Genomic DNA, 26322 nt, shown 5'->3' on the forward strand with positions numbered 1-26322 from the left:
ACATGTCTCCTACGATACCTTTTGCTATGTTTTACTAACCCTTCCAATGAGCATTTAGGTGTTTATTACATCTAGAGAGGATCCACATGGTTGTATATTTTTCTCCTCTTCTACGATACCTTTTGCTATGTTTTACTAACCCTTCCAATGAGCATTTAGGTGTTTATTACATCTAGAGAGGATCCACATGGTTGTATATTTTTCTCCACAGGCGGGCAAACATCAAGAATATGAGCAGAAGCTACTGCAAGAATTGTACAAACTAAACCCCAACTTTCTTCAGCCATCCACGGGTACAGTCGACAAGAACAAGAACAAAGTAACTGCACTACAGAGGTACGATAGAGTAATCCTGCTGTGCCTACTCCACCCAACAAATTGAATTCGCCATGATCAAAGGCTTTGCCAGCTGAAGTTGGTTTTGTTTTGTAATTGATCACAACCTCTTCATTACACAACACCAAGGGGAATTATACAAAAATGTTGCCCATATCACTGTGACTGTACAGTTGCTGCGACTTTTTGCCTATCCATACTCATTACTGCGACCAAGCGTTGCAGGGGTGTCCCCCGCTCTCCTTGGTCATGTTAATGGGAGTCTGTGGTTTCAGGGCTGTCCCCTGCTTACCATTATGGTAAGCGGGGGACAAAAAAGTAAAAAAAAGACCCTGCAGTGTCAGCTCTGACCCACAGAAGTGGGAGGGACTGACGCTGTAGGGATACAGGGCAGTTGGCTGTGCACACAGGTGTGCCGCTGCAAAGGTAAATGGGGGGGGGGGGGGGCAGTGGGTTGTGGGATGCAGGTCAGGGGATGTGGACCAAAGTGATCTATCTGATCCTTGTGCTGCGTCGTAATGGGAGTGGAGCTTTTCATCATCGGCATTACGGGAGGCGCAGTTATCGCATACACCAAGGTGCATTGGGGAGAGGGAAAATGAGTGCTTTGCTTAGGCCAAAGGGTTGGGATGGGATACAGTTTAAGGCTGTATAGAGTAATGGTTGGGAGGTATATTCAGAGTGACCTTAAAGAGGCCAACCAACACTGTAGGTGTTGGTTGGAATCTGACAGCCCCTTAGAATTGCTACAGCTGCATCAATCTGTCAAAGCCAAGATGTTACAAAACGTCCTTTCTCCAGCATTGGATAGTTCATAGATTCATATGCTGTTGAATACTCCCTGTAGTCTTGCTGGGAATCCTTGGTGCTGAAGCAGTTTCAAAGAAACACACACTTGGTGTTAGTTTACCCTCAAGCCAATTGGCAGTGCCTCTGTTATCTCCAACTTTAGTGGTCATATTATGATTCTTTACCGGACATGCAGAGTTGAATGTTCTGTCCAAAGTTCTCCCTTTTGTTTGTTTACTTCAAAAAAAGTCAGACTACAGCTGCAACTTACACATGTTTTGAAAGCTACAGATAGCTAACTTCCTATTGTGGGGTTTGGGAGATTCTACACTTGTGTACTCTCCCAAGGGGAGCACAAGGCTAGTTTGTCCATTGCAGTGGCTTCCTCTCCTCACTGTGATCCGAACGAAACCCTGGAAGGTTTTTTTTGAGTAAGAGGAGTTATGCATGTTCCATAGATCACAAACTTTTCCTTCTCCACTACTCTCAAATACCACACCGTAACAATTAGAATAACCTGGCCTTCACAGCCCGCACCAAGGACCACAGCACTTTTTCTGTCCTTGATAAATGTAAGCACCTTGCTAACTTTGTTGTCTGAACTTTCAACAAGATTTCCAACTATTCCTCCAAGATCGGACCCTGCAACTCGAGGGTTGTCACAGCCCTAGGCTCTGCCAAGCCAACATCTAAGGCTGCTGCCAGTAGAGTAACAACCACCCACGGCCCAACCTATTGATGATTCTTCGTACTCTGATTCTCATGATAAAATGCATCCAGATACGGCCTCCGCTCTTAGTCCACTGACCGTTTCGATGGCTTGGTACCAACTGATAGTCTGTGGCACTTCCAGCAAGGAATTTACATTCAGATTAGATCAATGCTTTCCATACCACTATGACAAAGGGAGCAAAAATGTTAGACCTCCAGCCTACAAAACAGAGAAGAGTCCCCTTCATCAGCAGTAAGAAGTTGCGAAACAGTAGTGTCTAGTTCAATTTATGACTACATTTGCAAAGATAGGCTAGTAGCCATGAAGAATCCCTTGAATGTTACCCACAAAGGATAGATTTGTCAAAGTACAGAGCACTGAATAATTAGTGTCAGCCTACCCAGCCATGCCTGGTCTCCGTGTTCTTAGTGGCGGCTAAGAACAGGTCAGCTAATACTTATTTGTACTGCACCGTTCCGCCAGACAAGGGAGGAAGTTGGACCCATTCGGTAAACTAATAATCGCCACAGCTGCTTCCAATGTTACTATCTCTGGCCATACTGGCTGTTTGGAAAGATTTTCTCTTTTGGCAACTTTCTCGACATAGTTTTTATGGACCCCCCCCCTCCCACCCCAGTAATATTCTTTAGCTCTTCAGACAGCTGTTCGTCAGTGATGGCTTCTTGGCTCCAACACTGATATGACGAAATGGCTGTAATATTACCTATTCAAAATCCAGCCTGGCAGCAAATCCAAGCCCACCAATGGTTGGTATCTGTACCATTCAAACTGCCAGTAGTTGTCCAATCGGGGACAACTATTGGATTCACTCATGCCCTTCACCTAGTGTTAGGGAGAATACACAGAAATATGCTAATTCCCTTTTGCCTTAGAGATCCCAGCTCTTTTTGGTAGGCTGTAGGACTTTTATTTTCTAACCTGGAGAAGTGAGACCTTTTTCCCCACTCATGTATTTTTCTGTGATTCGGACTCTGTTTCTAGGCATTATCTGTACATTGTGACACACAAAACCTTCAGGGCAGTGGCACAGGGAAGTCTCTTAGATTTCCCAAAGGTTTAAATACCTTCTCTTGGTAAAACTGTTTCCAAGAGCAGTGAAGTGAGATTGACTTTACTTACTTAGTTTGTGCTGGGTCTAGAAAGTTACACAATCTTACAATAGGGTGCTCGAGGGGTTACTTGGTATCCCCTTTGTCTAGTTTCTCATGTAACATTTTGATGTTGCCCTTTCTACGATTTAATGGCTGGTGGCAGTGGTATACATTTTCTTACCATTGTGTGTTTCTTTCGCGGGCTACAATTGCAGCTGCAGCAAAGCACCCATGGGTGCCCATTTTGTCAAAATGGCCTTGGTCTTCTTTTTTCGCCATTTCTTGTTGGATGTTCTTGAGACTTACTCTGCGCGCCAAACCAGGTTTGGTCCCTTTGTTCGTATTGTCTTCGCCTGGATTCAAAAGTGAAGCCCGCCTGTGGCACCAGTATGTCTGGCAGGGTCAGGAAATGAGGGAGGTGCCCGAACCTCCCTGTGCTTAATCCCCTTGGTTACAGGAATGCACCCAAAGGAGATTGGCTGGCTGTCCTTGCAGAACAGCAACCCTGCGGTGTGATGAACAGCGAGGCTGCAAATGAATGGGAGAAACTTGCATAAAAGTCAAGTGCAACTCCTGGACCGTTGGGTTACCTGGGGAAGCCCTGCTGCAGTGCTGAAGCTCAGAATTCGCCTCGACTAGAGAAGCCCTGGGAAAGACAACTTCTACCCTTGGGTAGGTGGGACCAAACGACCCCAAGACAATCTTTTCTGGAAATCCTCTCAGAGCTGGCTGTACTTCCATTGCTGATACGTTAGACTATTCTCCTCCTCCGCGCTCTACATTCCTCTTAAATTAGGTGGACCGTGTGAAAATGTAACGGAAAGGATTCCTTAAGAACAGTGCATTTTTTTATATTTTGTAAAGAGTTTATGGATAGCCTGGATTTAATTGATGCTTGGAGATTTGCTCATCCGGAGGAGAGGGAATTCTCCTTTTACTCGCCGGTGCATGACTCACACGGATTGATTATTTTTTTATTTCTGATCGGTTAGCTGGCAAGTTGCAGGATGTGAATGTTCAGGAAAGAAGTATTTCGGACCCCTCTCTGATGTTGCATATGAATCTAGGACAGGAGAGGTCGGGTTTTTCTAAGTGGTGACTTAAAACTTATATTTTACAAGAACAGGGGGTGGCTGACTCTTTGGAGAGTTTCACGAAGAATTACTTTGATATTTTGGCTCGGCTTGTAATGTAATGGTTTGGGAAGGTTAGAAGGCGACTGTGCGGGGGAGCTGATGAATATTGCATCACGGGTTAGGAAAAAGGGCTTGACTGCGCTTCAGAAATTGGAAAGAGAATTAGAAGATGCACAGAAAATGTTTGCAGTTTCTAAGAGTGTTGAGGATAGGATAGTGGTAGGAAGGCTTAAAGAACTCAATCAAAATATGGATGTCCAATATGAAAAGGGTATGTTCTTTATGAAGCAAAAGTTCTGGGAGCAAGGTGATAAAAATGGAAAACTGCTGGCAAATAGGTTGCAGGGTCTAACAGATACCTCCTTTTGTCCAGAAACTGGTAGGTGATAATTCTGAGCATATCAAAAAGGGGGAGGTATGCAAGAGTTATAGGACATTTTATGATCATTTATATTGGGAGGATCAATTCCTGACTCAGGTTGATATGGACTTCTTTTTTGATAAGATTATCATGCCAAATTTGAATGAGGATCAGTCTGTGATGGTAGATAGCCCTATTACGGAGGAGGAATTGTTGGTGACAATTGGTCAACTCAATAGGAGTAAGTCACCAGGGATAGACTGTCTTCCGGTAGAGTTTTATCAGACGCTGAATGGTGTGCTGGTACCGTTCCTGTGCAATCTGTATAATGGCTTTGAGGAACGGGGTAGTTTGTCCCACCATGAAAGAGGCTTGTGTAGTCGTTCTTCCGAAGCCAGGGAAGGATGGTAGGAAATGTGAGAATTATAGGCCGGTTTCACTTCTAAATATGGACCTCAAAATTTTTACTAGAATGTTGACTAATAGACTGGATGTGTGCATTGGCAAGCTGATTAGTAGTTCACAGGTTGGATTTATGAGAGGTAGATATTGTTACGATCATATTAGGACATTGATTTGACATTATGGGTCTACTGAAGACAAAAACTCAGGATACCTTGTTGCTTTTTATGGATGTGGAAAAGGCCTTTGACAGGGTCAATTGCTCTTTGCTTTATCACACTTTTCACGAGAATTGGATTTGGAGACACATTCAGACTAGAAGAGCATTGAATTTCGATATTAGTGCGAAGGTATGGGTGAATGAGGTTATGTCCTCATTCTTGTCTAGGGGGACCAGGCCGGGTTGTCCATTGTCTCCTTACCTGTTTAATCTGGCATTGGAACTCATTTTATACTTGAAACGGGAACAGAGCCTACATGGCCTTCGATTTGGAGATGATGAGATGAAAGTTCTGTGCTACGCTGATGATAGGACTATTATCTTGTCTAATCCGGCAGAGGGTTGTGTAAAACTTAAGCAGATGTTTGAAGAGGTGGGTCATCTGTCAGGCCACAGGATAAATTGGGGGGTGGGGGGGAACAGTGGCCTTTCCTCTGGATGTTAGTATCCCATATGCTGTATAGGGTTCTTGGAACTGCCACTGGGAGATAGGGGCAATGAAGTATTTGGGTGTTTACTTGGTCTGTGATTTGAAAAGAATGACTGCTTTCAATGTATCACGAGTATTGGAGATAATAATTAAAAGGGACATATTAAAGTGGGGCCAGTTGAAGATGGGGATATGGGCCAAAATTAATGCCATTAAAATGGTACTTTTGTCAAAGATTCTCTACATCATACAGTCCATCCCCAAAATAATTCACAAAATAAGTAATTGCTCCTGTTGACAAAGCATTCCAAGATTCTCTTTGGGGGGGGGAAGGTAAAAGGCCTAAAATGCCTAAATTTATTTTAACTTGTCCTGTGAAGGATGGGGGATTTGGATATCCGATCTTGATGAATTATTGCACAGGTTTTCTCTAGAAGAAATCGACCTCGTACTTCTGATACTAATGAATATTTTCCCAATTGGCATATTATTGAGAGTACCCAATTTTCACCTTATGCCCTTATAGATATATATTCTATGTTAAAAGTACAGTCTTCAGTGAAGAAGCTGCCTACAATATGCGTTACTAGGGAGGTGTTGATGAGTTTTATGGCAATCGATGGTGGGAATGCTTGGATGCATTATGATGCATCTTTGTGGCATAATGCGTGTTTGCAGTTAGCCTATAGGCCCTTGTGCTGCACGAGTTGGATCAGTTGAGGCATACTTACGATTCGTGATGTGTGGCTAAATGGTCGCCTGATCCCCTTTGACCAATTGAGAGCGTCTTTTGGGATTGGAGCTAGAGAGAAAGGTTGTTATGATGCCTTGAATGCACTCTTCACTGAAAGGATAGGGATGTTGGACGGGGTCATGAATGAGAGACCTTCATTGTATGAACTTCTCCGTTCTACCTCGTGTGTGGTTTCCACCTATGAGATTAATGCCGATGGAAGAAATGGATTTGAGGGCTTAGGATAAACTTCGCCAGGCCTGGATGAATGACCTTGGTGTGGATATCCTTATTCAGGAATGGGCCTCATTACTTCTTGTGGGGATGCAGGCAAAGATGGATTTACAGCTGCGATTTATTAGACAAAGGATCCTCTACAGATTATATTGGACACTCTTTAAAATGGGTAGGTTGTGACATTTGGACTCTGATTCATGTTGGGGCTGTGGATGTAGCAGGGGTTCTTTGATGCATATGTTATGGATGTGCTCGAGAGTATCGATTTTTGGTCCGATTCATTGGACAGGTTAGACCTTGTACTGGAAGAGAAACTTCCTCGCACTTTCTTTTCGACCATATTGTTATCCAACAGGGAGAGAGGAGACAGGGCTTGGGATAGTCCAGATTGGATTAATAGTTTGTTTTGGCGATTAAACAGATCTTGCGAGTTTGGAAATCTAGAAAGAAACCTGGTGTGGAGGAGTGGCTATTGGACATGCAAGTCTTGTCGAACTATGATAGTCATGCTATTTGGACAAGGAAGGGAGGGGCGTTATTCTCGGCTCTGGGGACCTTTTTAATGACCTATATGGTTGAATATACAGGTTCCAGTGTTTGATGGTCTATCCCTTGAGTGGGGGATGTTTTTTTTTTAGTGGTGTGGGACTGTTAGTTGTGCATTTTCTGTTTTGTCTCTTTGGTTGTGTCATGGATCTTTTATAAAGTTGAAAAATGTTATTCTAAATGTTATGGATGTCCATATTGTTATGTATTAGTCCATCTTAGTTCTAATGTTATGAGTTTTGCAATTTGGACGCAATGTTGTGCTATGGAGATTGTTTTATTGAATTTTGTTCAAAATGTTAGTGATTTTAAAGAAAATAGTGAAATAAGCCAATTTGTTAGGACTGTAAAGATCGAGCACAGAAAGAAAAGCCACAATGAAAATTAAGGGCTGCAAATAACATTGTGTGTGTTATAATCACTCAAGGTCAAAATTGCCAACATTTCCAAAATTTCAAATTGCCAACACGTGTTTTGACCCTTTGGTTCTTCATCAGGGCAAACTTAGGCAATGGAACTCATTGTTTTTGCTAATAAACTGTCCATATATTCATGAAAACACTGGAGTAATATGACGATCAGTCCAACAATTGACAACATCACTGTTGGCAGAGAGGAGAGGTGAAAAGAACAGAGGAAAAACAAGTATTACATGTTTGCAGAATTCTCCATTGCAAGTCAGTTTGTTCTGAATGTCTATAGTTATGCCATAAATGGTTGACTTGGGGTTCTCAAATAATCACTGTAATCACTTTGGTTTTAATATTTCCCATTTTAGTTCAGTGTTCATAATACATTAATATGCTAATTGCAAAAGGCCAGCAAGTGGTCATGCAAGGGAGCATTCGTGTATCTCTAAGCAATGCTAAAACTCATTGTTATGCGGAATTGTTTAGGCTAACATCTAATTATTGGGAGAAGGGAAGATAAATTAGTGTCACTATGATACCAACTTCTGATAAGTCACATTTTAATGACTGCTGCATGCATTCTGTTTGAATAAAACGCATTCATCAGCGTGGATGCGCATCTTATCTATTTAGAGAGAAACAACGTGATAACTGTAGTGTGCCGTATAATGCATTCGGGCTGCTGTTTTCTTATCCTGTTTCAAAAGTAGGGTTCTGGTCAATGGTTGTCTGTCAAAATCTGCCTGACAAAGTTTACACTGCTTCCATTGCTGCTGCCGGAACCGATTGCTAGGGAGAGGAACACCACAATGGTGTGTCTTTAAGTTGGACCCGAGCTCCGGGAAGATCCTCTGGACTCACATGAAGCAGGACTGACCAAGCCTGAGCCACCTCAGAGTGCTGGACTCCAGATGCGAGGAAAGTCCATTAAGGTATGGAGAACCGCGGTGGTGCTATTTGCGAGAGCTGCAAGAAGTTGAAACTGCGTAGTGCCGCTGATCTGAAATTTGCCCATTGCTGCCGCCGACCTTCAATTCGTAGTACAGGAGTCCCCAGACATCCTCCCTCTTGTCCTGACAACGGAGGCCTAGGAACAGGATCGGCAGACCTGCACAAGAACCGAAGCCAGCTGGAACCACTATCTTCAAACCAGAGGTACTGTAAAACTAAGGGGTTGCTTACCTCTTGTTGTGTAGCCTTGCTAGCTCTCAGTTGAGACTTGTCTGATTACTTTTGCAGAGTTGCTTGCAGCTTTGCCTCTCACAAGCCTCCCTTCTTGTGGCCCTACAGTAATTTCATGTTCTACAAAACATTGTTAAATACTTTTTACCTACCTGCAAGGAGTGCTTCAGATCACCTAGACTTTTGGCCAATTAACATTGGCTGTCCTGGCTCTCCGAGAGACTCTTCTATCCTCTGACCTTGTGCTTTAACTTTCCCCCAGGAAATGGTTAATTTACTTTGCATTGGAGGGTTCAAAAAGTACTTGCCTGTTTTAGAATGTTTAACCATTGTTGTATTCCCAAAACCTTTTTATTTCACGCCAAACTCAGTATTGCTCTAAATGTGCCAGTGCTGTATTAATGTCCATAATGTCCTAGCTATTTAAGTACCCTCAGGGTGTAGGAATTGTATGTGTGCCATCTCAAATGTGTATCTACTGATTTAAAGAAACTGTATTTTGAAGTATATTTATGTGTTACATATATTTGCCCCCTTTAAAGAATGCTTGAACTGACAAATTAATAAGGTTTCTTGATGAAACCATTTTTTCAGTCTAAGTGTTTATTGGGATACATGTCACTGTAACTGTTTTGCAACCCTATAGCGACCCCTCTTGAGATGCCTGGCTGCTCAGTCACTCTACCAACTTTTGAAGTACATGCTTATACCAAAGGTTGGGTTAACTATTGCCAAGAGGATAAGGCTGGTGCAATCTCCCACAGGGTACTGCATACAATCCTGCCTAACATCCTGCAAAAATAGCTTGGGGGGGCGGGTGGGGTCTCTAAGGTAGAAGGTGTTAAGACCAGAGGGGGGGGGTCTGTACTTCCGCTCTCTATATGGTAGAGGAGAGACGGAGACCCCTGCCAAGATTCTCTAGTATTGGTAGATGTGGTCGAGCAATGAAGGCCTAGCTTCTCGGGAGGTGATGCAAGCTGGTTCTTAAGTACAGTGTAGTCCCCGAGCACCCATGAAGGAATGTCCACACACTGTATCGGTTAAAACAGTCTTTATATAATTAATATTCAGTCATATACACGATCACGATAACTCACTTTGTACTCCGTAAATCAACAATGGTAAATATGTACAATTCTAAAGTGGTACCACTAACGTTATTAGATCTCATTAAAGTGCATACGGTCAGAATGGCACACAGATGAAAATAAAGAGGAAACCAGCAGTAGAGAGAGAAAGGAAAGCAAGATGGTTGAGCAATTGGCAGAATACTGGTAACTACCGTTAAACAGTTCTGTGTGGAGATCCCCCCAACCTGGGCAACCTGTACGAAAAAGATACAAGCCCAGTCCATATATTAATCACCCCAGACTTTACAATAGTTCTGCAACCCCAAAGTACCTTGGCGCAGCATTCCTCGTCGGGGAAATCTACAACCCTTCTTGAGTGCTCTCCCTTTAAGGCAGGAGTCACGGGTCGTCGAACGTCAGACCGAGAACAGGTCGAGCTACGACAGTGAAGTGACCGCGTCGTTCCTAGTGGTGCTCATTGACAGGGAAGCGTAAACTTCCTGCAAGGAAGAGGCGTGCGGGGCACCTTGATGTCAATAGTTCTGGACCGCAAAGAGTTGAAGAACTGTGGCCCAGGAAGGGCGTCGAGTTGTCAGCGTCTCTGTGGTCTTTGGGTGGCGGGAAACCCACAGGTGGATGCTCCTCTGCATGTTAACAGTTGGGCCATCTCATGCAGGATCCAGCGGTGGGGATGCGGATGAGAGCGTCCTTGGATCATGGATGTTCTTAGGCAACGGGAGCACAGCGGCTCCAGACGGCCATCGGGGAAAGAGGTGGACAACATTCTCCTTGGATTTCCGCAGCAATCCTCGTATCGGGTCGGCAGCCTGTCGAACGTCTATCTACCAGGGAGCGTAGGCAAAGACCAGCTGTGCACGATGGTCCCTCGTAGCTTGGGAAGAGGGCGCCTTACCAGGTCCTCTCTGGGTCAGTTCTTGAGGCACAACAGCTTTCAGATTGCAGAGGAGAGCGACAGATTCTTCTCGTCCAGCAGGGCTCAAGGTTAAGCTTCAGTTACTCCAGTTACTCGTAGTTGACTTCAGCTTCCGAACACGATTCCTAGCAGTGAGAGGTTCCCAGATATACTGTTGATCTCCCATTCGTTCCACTGGGTCATACTCAAGCATCCAATCACGACTACGGGCATTCATACAGGCAGCCAGCCAATCAGGCACATGAGGTATTCAGGCCATTCACTTCTCTCCAGACACTCGCAACAAGTTTTGTGTATTGGGACAAGTACCGAGCCATTCAACACTCCAAGCTGCATTCATACCGGTTTCGGGCAGGGCTGTCTCAACCATTGTGTCAAACACCAGATACTAGATGGCCACAACATAGAATGCATATTCGTCACACTCTATTCACCCAGGTCCCACCCACAGGCGTACCCACAACATACGGTCGTTGAGAAGGCTCCAGCCAGTCTGGTCGGCACTTCCCCACACTACCATATACGGAACTTCCACCCAGCAGCCAGTCAGGGGGAAGGGACAGAGGCAGGGCTTCCCGGGACTTCGGGAAGATCAAGGTAACAGGTGATGGAAGGCAAGAGGCCATAGGGGCCATTTTGTCTCCATCGGGAATCTACCGATTCCAATGACAGGGCCTGGGCATCCCAAAATGGAGGATGCTCAGGGCACCAGTCATTTCAGCACGGAGCTGCCACAAGCCCATACCCTGCTCTGTGGTTCACACACAGGTGCCCAAAAACATAAACTAGGGGCACATGGTTGTACCCCTACCCATGGGTGCCATAAGGGTATCCCATGGGTCTGTTCACCAAACCAAAAGAGAGCTGCACCGCCAGGAGTCCCACATGAACTCCTGCGCGGAAAACACGACAGAATACACAATAAAAAGCAGTAAAGGACAAGGATACGGAGGCTGTCCCACCGATGCCTTTCCAGCATCACAAAATGGAATTGGCACATTTCTGAAAATTCTCCCTAACACAGGCACTCTGACAGATCCCTCCCCCACTTCGAGACCCTCTAGGTGGGGATACCCAAGGGTTCCTGCAAAAGGCAAAACACACACTGACCTCCCCCTCCCAGAATGGCAGAAGGGCTGACAAAGAACAACCATACTAGAAATGGCAAAAGAAGGGCGTTGGTACTTGGGTGCCCCTATTGTCTACTACCGAGGCTATGGACATAGCCTGCGATATACAACTTATACAATAGTTAGTAGAACACGTCCACTGCCACCAGCCATAACTAGGAGATTGTCTGTGAATAAAAAGTCACAGGAGTAGAGAGAAGAGGGATATTGGGTATCCCTTTGGCCCTCCACTGAAGGTGGTAGGTAGGATCCCTTCTAAGCCACCTTCAAATTTTTTTAACCAAGAAAATCAGATAAATTGAGTCTCCTCGACGGAAGAGTTCTAAGAAAAGATCTTGATCGAGGTGTCTATTGCATCACTCTTCGTCTTTATCCTAGAAGGCAATGAAACAACGTCGCAGGTCTCCTCCGACCTCAAGTGATTTCTCCCCTCAGAGAATCCCATGCCTGACCGAATCAGATTTCCTGGCCAAGTGGGATGCATGTCGGAGAGAAATTATTCGTTTTCGACAAGCCGGACTGACCCCCTCAGAAGAGGAGGAGAGAGAATATTTCTCCAGCATGGGGTCTGGCATGGATTCAAATGCTCATGAATATTCCCTGTCAGGCTGGGAATCCTCGGTAAAGAAAAAATCAGTATCAGTTTCGTTTCTGATCTGTCTGTCTTAGTAGTAACCAATCACTGGCCTCTAGGTCATACTGCCCCCAGCCAATGACTGCCCTCTCCCTAAGCCCCGCCTCTGGCAGCCATCCTGAGATTTTTACCACACGTTCAAGTGTTGGGAGTCCTCGTGCTATAGCTCTCAAGCTTTTTCTGCGTTTCGCGCTTTTTCAAAGAGATTTTTATCTCATTTTTCGATTAAATAGAGCCTCAAGCTCCACCGCTTCTACTTCCGATCAGCGGGGACGCGTTTTGGAATCTTCTATGCCCCTCAAGGGTGAAGTTTTCGTCGAGCTACGCTTCTTGGAGCATTCCAGAAGTTTTCTGAGGCCTACCTCGTTGACATGGCCCAGGAGAAAGGAAGCTCGACACCGGGCAAGCTGTTCAGGAACTAGCCTGGATGCAAGCTACAGAACCTGTTCAAGGAGGACGAGCACTCAAAGTGCCTCTACTACCTTCATGAAGACAAATTGCACGTGGAGAAGGACTGTGCGTTTTTTTTCATGAACATGTCAGAACGAACCATGAGGGACCGTCGGACCCGTCTCGCCAACTGGTTTGAAAGCAAGAGCCCAGCAGGTGAGAAGAAGTAGTCCGAGTGGTCTTCGAAGTCCTGTGAGGGCGCCCTGGCGACGGGGGCCCAACAGAAGGCAAAGCACTGCGAGTCCGCAGGCACTGGGATCGCTGAACGGTCGGGCTCCTCGGCTGCCAGGCAGGGCGCACCTTCACCGACGCCATCAACCACGAGCCAACGCTCTGGCTTGGGGAAGAGAAAGTCCGAGAACCCGGCTAAGCTTCTGGAGAGGCCCCGGTTGATCTCGAAGGAACCGGCTGAAGGGGTACAAGGTGGTGACCCTCCCCCTAAGGTGAAGGCCTCAAGCGCGGCCAAGGTGGTGCAGGCCTTGATTCACCCAGCCAAGGCCTCTATTGAGGGTATCGCTACAGCCCTGGGGAAGCCTGTGGAGGCTCCCCCAGTTGAGGCGAACTCGGGGCCCAGAGTTTCCCTGCCCCTGCAGAGGGAAGCCTCTTTTAAGCCCATCGAGAAGACCCCAGTGAAGATCCCGGTGGAAAAAGAGGGGGCGGTGGCCTTAACGGACACTACTTCGAGGAGGAACTGGTCGAAGTCAGAGGAGGCCCGTCCCCACGGGAGCGATCCCGACGAGGGGGACGACGAGAGCGAGGGTGACGTCGATGAGGCTCCGGTGGAGGAGGAGCAACAGTCGCGTCCGTCGCAGCCCGGGCCACAAGACAACTCAGCAGCCATTTTGACAGCAATCCAGGCCTTATGCACGGAGCTAGGGACCAGGTTGCCCTTGCTCCGACGGATGACCCGACAGAGCCGAGTCCGTCAGGAAGCCCTCCTAACAAGAGAAGGATCCATCCAACCCCACCTTTTCAGCCCTCACGGCCCTCTCAGCCTTTGTCTCGTTCCCTGACCCCAAGGGAGGACACAGGGATGGATATGGCCACGACGGGGACGGATGACTACGGTGGTGACGACGGGACTGATCTCCCGTCGCCGATTGCTCGGGCGTCTCCTCCCGACGAAATTGGCTTATTTCATGCCATGATCAACAGGGCATCCCAGCTTTTTCAGCTCTGCCCCGAAGAGAAGGAACCAACGGCGTGAGGTCAAAAGGAAAACGGTCTTTGCGGTGCCGTTGTTGGATGACGTCTGGGACGAGGGACTTGCCCTCCTCAAGAACCCATCCACGACACCTGCTAAGAGGGACCGGTATGAGAAGTACGGGTTCCCGCCGCCGCCCCTGTGTGCCTTATAGCGCAACCGACCCCGGATTCGGTCGTTTCAGCAACGGCCAAGAAGAAAGCGTGGGGCATCAGCTCAACCTAGACTTCCCCGCCGGAGGGCGAGGGAAAGAAACCGGATGCCATGGGACGACGAGTCATCTCGGCGGCGATGCCAAGGTGCCAAGGCGGCAAGGAGCCTACAGGGGACGAGGCAAGTCCGTAGGACCTCGCCGTCGTTGCCAAGGTGCCAACTGAACCGGCCGTGGTGTTAGGCCCCCACCTAAACATCCCGGTGGGAGGCCGGCTGACGCGGTTCGTCAGCGTGTGGAAATCCATCTCCCCCGACCGTTGGGTGCTCGATGCCCTGGCCCAGGGGCACACACTCTTATTCCTAAAGAAGTGTCCCCGCATTCCACCCGTGGTCAGGAAGGAAAACCACGTCCCTCAACTACTGTTGGAAGTAAAGGCGATGCTCAAAAAAGGTGCCATTGAGCTCGTCCCAAAGAGGCTTCTGGGCTCCGGAGTTTACTCAAGATACTTCCTTGTCAGAAAGAAGACGGGCGGATGGCGCCCCATCCTGGACCTGCGTCAATGAACAAGTACATCAAGGCATAGAAGTTCCGGATGGTCATCCTCCAGCACGTGCTGGGACAGCTGGAGGAAGGCGACTGCCTATCGTCGTCGTATTTGGAGGATGCATACTTTCATATCCCCATTCTAAAAAGGCACCGAAAGTTCCTCAGGTTCGCGGTCCAAGGGCGGCACTACCAGTTCAAAGCCCTCCCGTTCGGACTGAAGTCGGCTCCCAGGGTGTTCACCAAGTGCCTAGCACCGGTGGCGGCGCGGCTGCGCTTGCAGGGGATCTTGCATCTTGGCAACAACGAGGGAGCTCGCTGTCGAAAACACGGCGAAGACCGTCCAGCTGCTCACAGACCTGGGATTCTAAAACTTCCCCAAATCCCACCTGGCCCTGTCGCAGGTCTCACTGTTTCTGGGAGCCAAGCCCGATACAGTGGCGCGATTGGCCTCGTCGGAGGAAAGAACGAAGGCCATCCTGGGCAAGTTGCAGCGTCTGCTGGCCACGGACATGGCCAGAGTGAGGTCCATCAAATCCCTTCTTGCGATGTCCTCCTGCATCTGGTGCGCCTGTGCAGGCTTCGGATGCATCCTTTGCAGGAGTTTCTCAACGCCCATTGGATGCAAGTGACGGGCAGCTTCGAGGACAAGATCTCGCTCAACGAAGTATTCCTTCAAACTGTTTGATGGTGGGGCACCCGCGTGCATCTCGCGGCGAGCACAGACTTTCAGACCCCAGCATATCAGGTGACGGTGATGACGGATGCCTCCCTGGAAGAATGGGGCGCGCACACCGGGGATGTTCACGCGAGAGGCCTATGGCTCCCAGAGGAGAGGCCGCTCCACATCAACATACTGGAGCTCCGGGCGGTGTTCTGGGCTCTCAAGTCTTTCCTCCCATCCCTCAAGGGCAAAGTGGTGAGGATCTTCACCGACAACACCACCACGATATTCTTCAGGAAGCAGGGTGGAGCCAGATCCCCCCAGCCCTGTCCAAAGAAGCACAGGACTTGTGGCACTGGGCCGTTGCCCAGGGGATGTTCCTGGTACCCTTTCATCTAGCAGGGATAAAAAACACCATCGCCGACTCACTCAGCAGGGAGCTGCGCTCGTGCCACGAGTGGGAACTACGCCAGGATCAAGTGGATCAACTCTTCCGGTGATGGGGTGTTAGGCAGAAACCTGTGCAGTTCCCTTAGGGAACACTGCAAAAGATTTAGGACTACAGGTGTTAGCAGTAAACCCACTTGGTAGCAGTCTGTACCACCCAGATTTACCTGGTAGCTGTGGCTGAACAGTCAGACTTGTCTCAAGAAGAGTTAGGCAGTATGCAAAGTATACACAATAGGCACTCAGACACACCAATACAAGCAAACACTGACCAGACCTTTGGTATCAAAGTATATAATTATTTATTTAAAAACACACTGTTTGAAACACTCCAGCACTCTTGTTGTAAAATATACTAAACAGTTACTATTGTAATATATACACTCCTTTTTCCTTATCAGATAAGTCTCAGTAAACACCACTTATTTTCATACAGAGGAGTGCTCAACTAGATGGCACTCCAATAAGTTTGTGAGAAAGGGAGGGGGAAAAAGACAGAATATGGAAAGGTACACCATTCTAAGATTTAGGAACACTGTTAGCAAGGCAGGAGAGCAAAAGTCACTGGTGAGCCAAAGTCCAAAGGCTGGGCCCACTCTTAGAGAGAGCAGAGCACAAATGCGCCCAACATCAGTTACACTAGGCTTAGAAAGTCTTGCAGAGAGTTCAAAAAGAGTTTAGAGCGGCTTAGGAAACTTTAGCCAGGGTGTCCCAGGCTAACCCAGGTTCGAAAGCCGGGGGCTAAATCTACCCCGTACAGTTGGTAGCAAGGGAAGCCTGGTGGGACACGGTACCTTAAGTGGGAAGGATCCTCCAGCGGTGGCAGTTGTTCTTGGCAGTGGGTGCAAGTCGCGTCGTCGTCCAGGGGAAGAGAAGATCTCGACTTGGACGAAAGATGAAGGTTGTTGCCCTACCAGGGAAGAAACCAGCCGCAGAGTTTTCCGGTTAAAGGTGGTACTTTTGTTCGCAGTTGTGGTAAAACGTGGTATCCCGGTTGCCGGGGTGCTTGGCACAGGCAAGGTGGCCATGAGGTACGTCGGGAAGGCGAAAAAGACGGTGAAACTGGTTATCCCCACCAGTCAAAGGAAGAAGACTCTCCGGCGGGAGATCTCCTCTGTCGTTGGGAAAAGTGGTGAGACGGTCCAGCAGGGCTCCACCGGTGGTGGCGTCGTGGCAGGTCGGCTCAGCTTCTCCCTCGTCGGATTCTTGGGTCCTGTGGCGACTTCTGAAGTTCCAATCCCCAAAGCCCTGCTTTTATTCAGAAAACCCCCATTCACTCAGCCTAGCTGTCACTCAAACATGCTAAGTGGTGAGCCGACCGGCTCACCACTTGGGCCAATCAGGACGGAGTGCGACTTGAGCTGCCTAGGCAACTCAGTCCAGGGTGCCTAAATTCCCCTCCACACCTCCTAAGTACCCCAGACAGAGTGGCACCACTTTGGAGGGCTTCTGTGGAGAAGCCCGCCAAAAAGTGGAACAAAGGGCTCGACTTGGGTTGGAGTCAAAGAAGAGAACACAAATGCCATTTTAGAATCAAGTTTTCGCAAAAAATACCAACCGGAGAATTAATATTACTAAATAAACCGGCGGTATGTTCGAGGCTACCGTAAATAATTAAATAAAGATAGTAGCCTAAAACAATGGGAAATCTCTGTGGAGAAGCCCGCCAAAAAGTGGAACAAAGGGCTCGACTTGGGTTGGAGTCAAAGAAGAGAACACAAATGCCATTTTAGAATCAAGTTTTCGCAAAAAATACCAACCGGAGAATTAATATTATTAAATAAACCGGCGGTATGTTCGAGGCTACCGTAAATAATTAAATAAAGATAGTAGCCTAACACAATGGGAAATCCCATAGGAAAATATTTGCGGTTGAATATAAAAAGTAGTATCCACTGCCACCAGCCAAAACTCGATCAGGGGGGACGGAGACGTGCCCCCTCGACTAACAGACCCCGGGGCAATTGAATTGTCCCAGCCAGTACGTCCACAATATGATGGTTGGTACTGGTTCTGTTCAGAATTTAAGACTAGTAAAGTCAATGGTGACTTTACATGCCCTGGGAGACAGTAGTCAGTCCCAGGGTATGGAGTCTATACTGGAGGGGTCACTATTGACACCCCGTGTTACTGCACTGAGGGTGCTGTGTAACACATCACAAAAACACATGAAGGCCTATGGAGTAAAAGACCCCATAGCTTATTAAACACATCTAGATTCAAAGAAACACACTCAAATCATGCCCAAGATGAGGGTAAAAGAGTCTCACTCTTGGCAGGAGAAAAAATAAACCCCAAAAATCCAGCAAAGCTGCTGGGGGACTCACTAGGTTAGGACATTCAGCCTAAACCGAGAATTCTCCCCAACATGGGGCAAACCCCAAATAGACCTGTTTGCGACGGCGCCAAACTTCCAAGTGCCAGAGGTTCGCCAGCAGGTTCCCCCTGCCGAGGAGCATGGGTGATGTTTTCTCGTTCCCTTGGGACTGCCTGTTCCTTTATGCGTTCCCGCCGTTGCTGCTTAGGCTCATCAACCAACTCAAGAGGTCCCGGTGCAGGATGATACTCGTCGCACTGAAGTGGCCGAGACAGATATGGTTCCCGGACCTTCTGGATTTGTCAGCGTCCCCACCAGTAAAACTGCCGACAGACGCGGATCTTCTCTCCAGAGAAGGAGGCGCCATTCTTCATCACGACCCGGAGTCGCTGAACTTGCAGGCCTGGCTCCTGCAGCACTAGAGTTTGGAGGATACGATATCCCGGCTGACGGCAGAGAGGTTCTTGCAAAGGCCAGGGCGTACTCAACTCTCAAGTGCTACGGACACAAGTGGAAGAAGTTCTCTGTCTGGTGCCGTGCACAGACGATTAACCCTCTCAGGATTACAGCCCCTCAAGTGCTACCATACCTACTGTTGCTAGCCAAAGCTGGACTTTCTCATGCTTCATTCCAGATACATCTGGCAGCGATTTCCCTTTACACCAGAACTACAGGGTGGTCATCCCTGTGGTCTCCTCGGCTGGTGAAGGAATTTATGAAAGGACTGTTTCGATCATTCCGGCCGGTGAACGCGCCAGCCCTGGTGTGGGAGCTCACTGTGGTGCTAACCAGGCTCATGGGTCTGCCATTCGAGCCGTTGCATTCGGCCCCGTTGAAGTTTGTCGTGGAAGACGGCGTTCCTTGTGGCCATCACCTCCGCACAACGCGTGGGAGAGATTCAGGCCCTATCCTGCAAACCTCCATACCTGACCTTTCACGATACAAGGGTAGTGCTGAGGGCGTACCCCTCCTTTTTGCCCAAGGTGCCGTCGTACTTCAATCTCAACGAGCCCTTGGTGTTGCCAGTTTTCTTCCCGTCACCTTCGTCGCCGACCGAGAGGACTTTGCACTCGCTGGATGTAGCTAGAGCGCTGAAGTTCTATGTGGACCGAACGAAGAGTTTTCAGAAGACATCACCGCTGTTTGTGAACTTTGGACCTGTGAACCAAGGGAAGGCTCTCTGGAAGGCTTCCATTTCCAGATGGCTCTCCGACTGCATCATGCACTGGCATCGGTTGGCAAACCGACCATTGCTCGGCCGTCCGAGAGCCCATTTGACCAGAGCGATCGCTGCTACCACGGCGTTCTTGTCTGGTGTGCCCCTGCTGGACATCTGCAGAGCTGCTACGTGGAGGTCGACGCACACCTTCACGAGATTCTACTGCGTCGACCGGGATTCCAGGGAGGAGTCCAGAGTCGGCCAAGCAGTGCTGCGCAACCTGTTCGCTTAAGGTGAGGAGGTAAGAAATGCTTAATCTTGAGTTTTGATGTAATGCTTAATGTTGAGCGTTTGCCACTTCCCGTGGTTGTGGATGTGGGTACAGCTATGTATTCTTATATTCATAAGCATGTGAATCCATGCCAGACCCCATGCTGGAGAAGTTGACAGTTACTTACTTGTAACTGTTGGTCTCAAGCATGGGTATGGCATGGATTCACATGCGAACCCTCCCTCCTACCCCTCTGCGGCTCTTCACTTGGTCATACTGCCATTTTACGTGCTACCAAACCTGAGGATGGCTGTCGGAGGCGGGGCTTAAGGAGAGGGCAGTCATTTGCTGGGGGCAGTATGACCCAGAGACTGGTTACTACTAAGAAAGACAGATCGGAAACGAAACTGATACTGATTTTTTCTTTACCGAGGATTCCCAGCCTGACGACGGGGGAATATTCATGAGCATGTGAATCCATGCCAGACCCATGCTGGAGAACAGTTGCAGGTAAGTAACTTGTTCCATACCTGTCACTATGCATAAAGATTACAAAGGGAAGTCATAGACTAAAACCCTTGAATTCTGGGACACACGTCTGATTCTTATGGAGAGTCATCAAAGCCTTGTACCGTTGAGAAATCTTGCTAATCGTGAATCCAGCCTTTCATGGGCCTCTTCCAAGAAAAAGTCCACAACCTCAACGATAGCTGGATCAATGCCATCTACGCCATTGACAACTGTGTTTTGAGGGTGGTCAAAAACAAAATGTATTTCTAAGTAGTTATCGATGACTATATCCAAGTAGTCGAAGCATCCAACGACACAGGAAAAGATTTACAAGCCTTGGCTAAAAAAAGGATTTCTTTAAGTCCTTAAGCTCAATATATGAAGACCATGAGCCTTCTGATGATACCCCATTTGGCTTGGAATATGGTACTCCATATGTAACGGATGCATTCATTCCAGAGGAGTCCAGGATTAAAGATGTGTATGAAAATCTTCAAACAGCCAGTGTTGTATATACATCACTGTTGGGGAGAATTCTCATAAATGTGCTAATTCCTCTCTACCTTAGAGCCTTCCAGCGCTTTTGCTAAACTTTGTGACTTAACTTTTAAATCTGTGTTTTACTCTTGTTTCCTTTTGGTTATGGAGTTTTAGACCACTCCATAGGCATCTTTTCATGTGTGTCACACAGCACCCTCAGTACAGTAGCACTTTACAGGCTTTCCCAAGGTTTAAATAACTTCTCTGGGATGAACTGTTTCCCAGGGTAAGTGAAGTGAAATTGACTATTAGTCTTTTTAAATTCCTAGACCCAGCACACACTATCTTACAGTAGATTGCTGGAGTGGTTACTTAGTATCCCCTGTGTCTTGATACTTATTTTGCAGTCAAATGTTACCCTTTCCTATCAAAATGGCTGGTGGTAGTGGTTTTACAACAAACTACTATGATGATTCCTGATCGTGAACACCGGTAGCGTTAAATCGCGAGAGCAGTGTTTCTCAAGATGGCGTCCGAGCCCCCTCTGTTAAAAACCGGTCCTGGTTTTCTTTTTTCGCAGTTTTTGTGGAAAGATCCTTCTAGAGTTTTGCTCTGCGCGCCAAACCAGGGTTGGTCCCTTTGTTTCATTGCCTTTGCCGGGCTTCAGGACCGAAGACCGCCTCTGGCGCCCAAGTGTCTGGGGTGGGCAGAAAGTGAGGGAGGTGCCCAAAACTCCATATGCTTAGTCTCCTAGGAGACCCAAATGCACTCTGGCGTGATTAGCTGGCTGTTCGGCAAGGACAGCCACCCTGCTGGGTGAGTGACAGCTAGGCTGGAATGAAAGGGACAAAATGGTTTAAAAGGCGAGTCTCTTGGACTGGAAAGCAGAGTCGACCACTGGAACGAAAGTACTGAAGAAGAGCTGGAAGAGGACGGCTGCTGCAACTCCTGGACCTTTGATTTGCCTGGTGAAGCCCTGCTGCATGTCCGAAACGCTAAGTTCACCTTGATGGAGAAGCCCTGCTAGGACGAATTGTCCCTTTTGAGTTGGTGGAACCAGTCGACTCATAAGACACCTGGATGCCATTCTCAAGGCTGGTTAGGATTAACCAGGGAGAGGGACACCAGTTTGTGTTCTTGAATCTACAGCTACTGGAACTGAAGTGACTCCATCTTGTTTGCTTTGTTCAACGATCCTGTGCAGTGCGGCAGTATCCCAACGTCCTCCCTCTTGTCCTCACGACTGAGGCTCAGGTACTGGGAGATTTGCAGGACCTGCCAGGAACCACGACTTCAGCAACATTTGCTTCATACAAAGGTACTGTGCCAACCTGATTGAGAGAACGCCACTCTTGCGGTGAAAGTTCGTGAAACTTTCCCAACTTGTAGGCCTAATCAGCTTGTGACCCGACAAGTTATCCTTTTTCGTCTAAACTACTTCTGAGAACTTTTGCAAAGACTTTACCGTTTGATACCTGAACTGCACTTTCCTATCCAGAACACAAGCCCATTGACTTTGGCCTGGCCTATTGACTTGAATTTAACTCTTCTGGTGAACTGAAACTATTTGCACTGCCTAGAAGGTATATGCTATCTATTCTACTTAATGTTGTCCTTTTTGCTCACTGCTAAGTAACTCAACTACCATTTGGCTCTTGTTTCAGGGGAGCTCAAACTGTCTCAAAATTGTAGACTTTTGTATTGACGTGTATGGGTATATAATAAGTTGCCTTCTAGTGAAATGTTTTCTAAATGATTGTGTAATAAATTACTAAGTGTTTTTAACAAGAAAACCTGAGTATAAGTGTCTACTTGAACCACTGTGATTGAAAGTCCTCTGTGTAACTACTTGTACTGCTCACATTCACTCTTGAGATAAGACTGGCTGCTTGGCTCGCTACCACAAACTGTGTGGTACAGACTTAAACCAAAGGTTGGTTTGGTTAGCGCATGTAGTCCTAATTGTGTGTAGTGGTCCCAGAGGGTACTGCCTGTAATTCTGCCTAACAATGTCTGAATTGTGTTTGCCTCCATCTGACCTCTTCTGGTTGATCAGAATCTTCAAGGGCTTGTGGGACAATTGCCTACAAAATGGCCCCTATCCCCACAATATAGACAAAGATTTTCCTTTTGCATCTTCTCCTTCTCTTCCTTCGTTAAAGGAGGCCTAAACTGTCTTTCTCTACCTGGACCTTTCACTTCTTTCTGACCTATATCCAACTTGGGTCGCTCACGTCGTATCCAGGACTTTCCCTCAGGAACAAATCTCCTGCGTTCCTGACGTCTTTCACTTAATCTACCATCTAACTTCATCACTAGAGTTATCAACTCCTCACTAGAAGCTGATCTTTCCACTACTGCCATCAATGCATCTTTTAGCTCCTCTCGCAAACCCCTATAGAAAAGAGAAGCTCTCTTCTCAGGACATGCACTTTCCAGAACTAATGCTCAGAATTGGTGATATAAACTGACAAATCCCAATTTCCCTGTTTCCGGTCTAATAACTCACTGTCTACACTCTGAGTTAAAGTTTGCCTGTCAAACATCTTGCTGAAATCTGTTTTGAATAATTCCCAACTTTCTAACTCTCTTGCACCACCTCCAACCAAAGGTACAGACCGGGCTGCTGCCTCGCCCGAAATTCGAAATTAAAAAAGCCACTTTAGCCTTTTCATTGGGAAATAACTCTGGTCTACACATATAGTGCAGTTCACATTGCATTAGGAAAGACTTGAACTCTTGATCTGCAGAAAAACACTTGGGTGAAGCGAACAGGTTTGTTACTACAGAAATAGCCGGCAATCTCCCACCTCGTTTTTCCACTCCTCTAACTCTTCCTTCCACCTCAACTTGTGTCTCGGAATTCAACACGGGGGGGTTCCCTTCAGTGACTCCATCCAGAAGCAGTTGGTCTTTCTTCTCATGCACTTCCCTTCATCACCAAAAGACTTTCTACTTCATCCTAGCACTTAACTCAGAAGCCTTCCTTCTTGACTTCAGCATTTCCTCCATCTCAGAAAACATTTTAGCCAGGGAACCTAGTGACCAGTAACTCCATATCTGCTTGGGCAGGTATTTAACTTGGGCCTTTCATTCTATCGGGTCCCAGCGCTGAAATCCTGCAGGAACAAACCAGTAGTCCTCCAGACCCCCAAACCAATTTACCAAGCAGTCCATTACCACAACTACTGAGTAGACCAGTGTTGGGGAGAATTCTCAGAAATGTGCTAATTCCCTCCACCTTAGAGACCCCCAGCAACTTTTCTGGATTTTGAGGACTTGATTTTTTTAACCTGGAGAGAGTGACCCTTTTTCCCACTCATGTATTTTATTGTGATTTTGAACACTGTTTCTTTTGGTTGTGGAGTCTGACAAACTCCATAGGCATCTTCTTTTACATTGCTACACATCACCTTCAGTGCAGTGACTCAGGGAAGTCTTTCAGATTTCCCAAAGGTTTAAATACCTTCTCTTGGATAAACTACTGTTTCCAAGAAACGTAAAGTGAAATTGACTTTACTTACCATTGTAACTTTCCAGACCCAGCACACCCCATCTTAAAATAGTGCTGTAGGGGTTACCTAGTATCCCCTTAGTCTAGTTTCTCATGTAACATTTTTTATGTTACCCATTTCGCACTGAATAGCTGGTGGCAGTGGTTTAATTTGAAATATCATAGTGTGCCTTTACCGCGGGCTGCGTTCGCAGCTATAGTAAAGCGCACACGGGAGCAGTATTTGTCAAAATGGCTCATGGTCTTCTTTTTTCGCCGATTCTTTGTGGAAAGTTCCTTCTTGAGATTTGCTCTGCGCGCCAAACCAGTTTTGCCCTTTTTGTTCATTTTGCCTTTGGCAGGATTCACGAGTGAAGGCCGCCTCTAGCTCCATGGTGTCTGGGATAGGCAGGAAGTGAGGGAGGTGCCCGAAACTGCATGCGCTTAGTCACCTAGGAGATCCCAATGCACTCTGTGGTGATTGGCTGGCTGACTGTCCGGCAAGGACAACCTCCCTGCCGCGTTTCTGATGGCTGGGCTGGGCTGGGCTGGGCTGGGCTGGGCTGGGCTGGGCTGAATGGGAGAGAACTATATAAAAGGTGAGTCCTTTGGCTTGGAAGGCAGAGTCGACCACTGGACGAAGAAAGCGAAGAACTACTTGAAGAGGACGCCTGCTGCAACTTCCTGGACCATTTGTTTGCCCAGTGAAGCCCTATGTGAGGTTGAAGGATACTATGTAACCCCCTCCAGCACTCCATTGTAAGATGGTGTGTGCTGGGTCTAAGAATTTGGAAAGTCTAGTAAAGTCAATTTCACTTTTACGTTCTCTGGGAAATGGTATTTAACCCTTTGGGAAGTCTAATAAAAGAATCCTGTGTCACTGCACTGAGGGTGCTGTGTAACACACATGTAAAGATGCCTATGCAGTTAGCTTAAAACTCCAAAGTTAAAGAACACAAAGGTAAAACGCGCAGCAAAATACATGACAGTGTGAAAGGCTCACGCTCTTTGCAGGTTAAAAAAAATCAAGTCTACAGAATCCAGCAAAGCTGCTGGAGGTCTCTAAGGTGAAGGGGAATTAGCACATTTGAGATTTCTCCCTAACACTCCCTTCTGAAGAAGGCTTTATAAATGACTGATATGTAAATTAATAATTGTTTATGCAAGAAACCTTGAGTGTAAGAGTTTATTTGAATACCTGTAACTGTGAATCTTTGTAACTCCACTACAGCTCACATTTCCCCTCTTGAGTTAAGGCTGGCTGCTCAACACGCTACCAAAACTGTGTATTTCATGCCAAAGGTTGGGTTGCCCATACCTGTAGTCATAGTTGTGTAGTGGTACCAGAGGGTACTGTATGCAAACCTTGCCTAACAACCAGACCAGGGGAAAGGGGAAGTAGATAAAATAACTAACGGTCAGGATTCCTCCAGTACCCTTCAACTCCAGGGTCTCGCTAAATTCAGGAAAACCTGCAAAAAATGCATCTCTGGTTAAACATATCTATATTCAAGAACTGTACTAAAAAAATATTCCCTCTCTTACCTAACCCTGGAGTAAACTTAAGCAAATGAAAGATTTTCTTGTTGAACTGCAACACTGCTCTCTGCTGCTGTTCTGCTCTCCGCTGTTTACTTGTTATTGTGCTTATGATTGCTTACTTGAAAACTAGATGCAGTCTATTAGGCAAGATTGTGTGCAGCATCGTTTGGAAGACTACTGCAACCTTGACCTCCTGGCAATAGGAACCAAAACTTTGGTATAAATCTGTACTACACAGATTGGTAGTGTCGCTGAGCAGCCCGGCTTATCTCAAGAGGGGTCAATGTGAGCAGTAATGTTGGGACACAATTTCACAGTAGCAGTTATTCAAATAAACACTTAGTCAAGGTTCTTTGATAAGGTTTCTTCAGAAGGGAGCAAACATGTAAAACTTCAAAATATACTTCAAAACACACTGTTTCTCTAATCAGATGATATCCATTGGGGATCGCACACACTTCCTGCACCCTCAGGTGACTTAAATAGCTATGACACTGTGGACATTGATTTATCACTGGTACATTTGGAGCAATGTTGAGTTTGGTGCAAAGGTTAGATTGGAGAAGAAAAAGGTTAACAAATAATTCAGAAACAGGCAAGTAATTTTTAAATCTTCCAATGTTGAGTAAATGTAACCCCTTCCTGGGGGAACGGTAAAAGGCAAAGAGTCGGAGGTAAGACATGTCTCTCGGGATCCTGGACAGCCAATGTTAG

At 46.9% G+C, this 26322-nt stretch overlaps 1 protein-coding gene across 6 annotated transcripts in view; it reads left to right on the plus strand.

The window, feature by feature from the left end:
• The window catches only part of CNOT4 (CCR4-NOT transcription complex subunit 4), a 1427191-nt gene that overhangs the window by 478519 nt on the left and 922350 nt on the right, over positions 1–26322 (plus strand). For all 6 annotated transcript variants that reach the window (XM_069628774.1, XM_069628777.1, XM_069628772.1 and 3 more), the window contains exon 7: positions 212–336. In XM_069628774.1, the coding sequence (XP_069484875.1) occupies positions 212–336 (125 nt within the window). The remainder of the gene's footprint in view (positions 1–211; positions 337–26322) is intronic.

Source organism: Ambystoma mexicanum, chromosome 12, assembly GCF_040938575.1.
Source record: "Ambystoma mexicanum isolate Mex_15411 chromosome 12, UKY_AmexF1_1, whole genome shotgun sequence".
Taxonomy (NCBI): Eukaryota; Metazoa; Chordata; class Amphibia; order Caudata; family Ambystomatidae; genus Ambystoma; species Ambystoma mexicanum.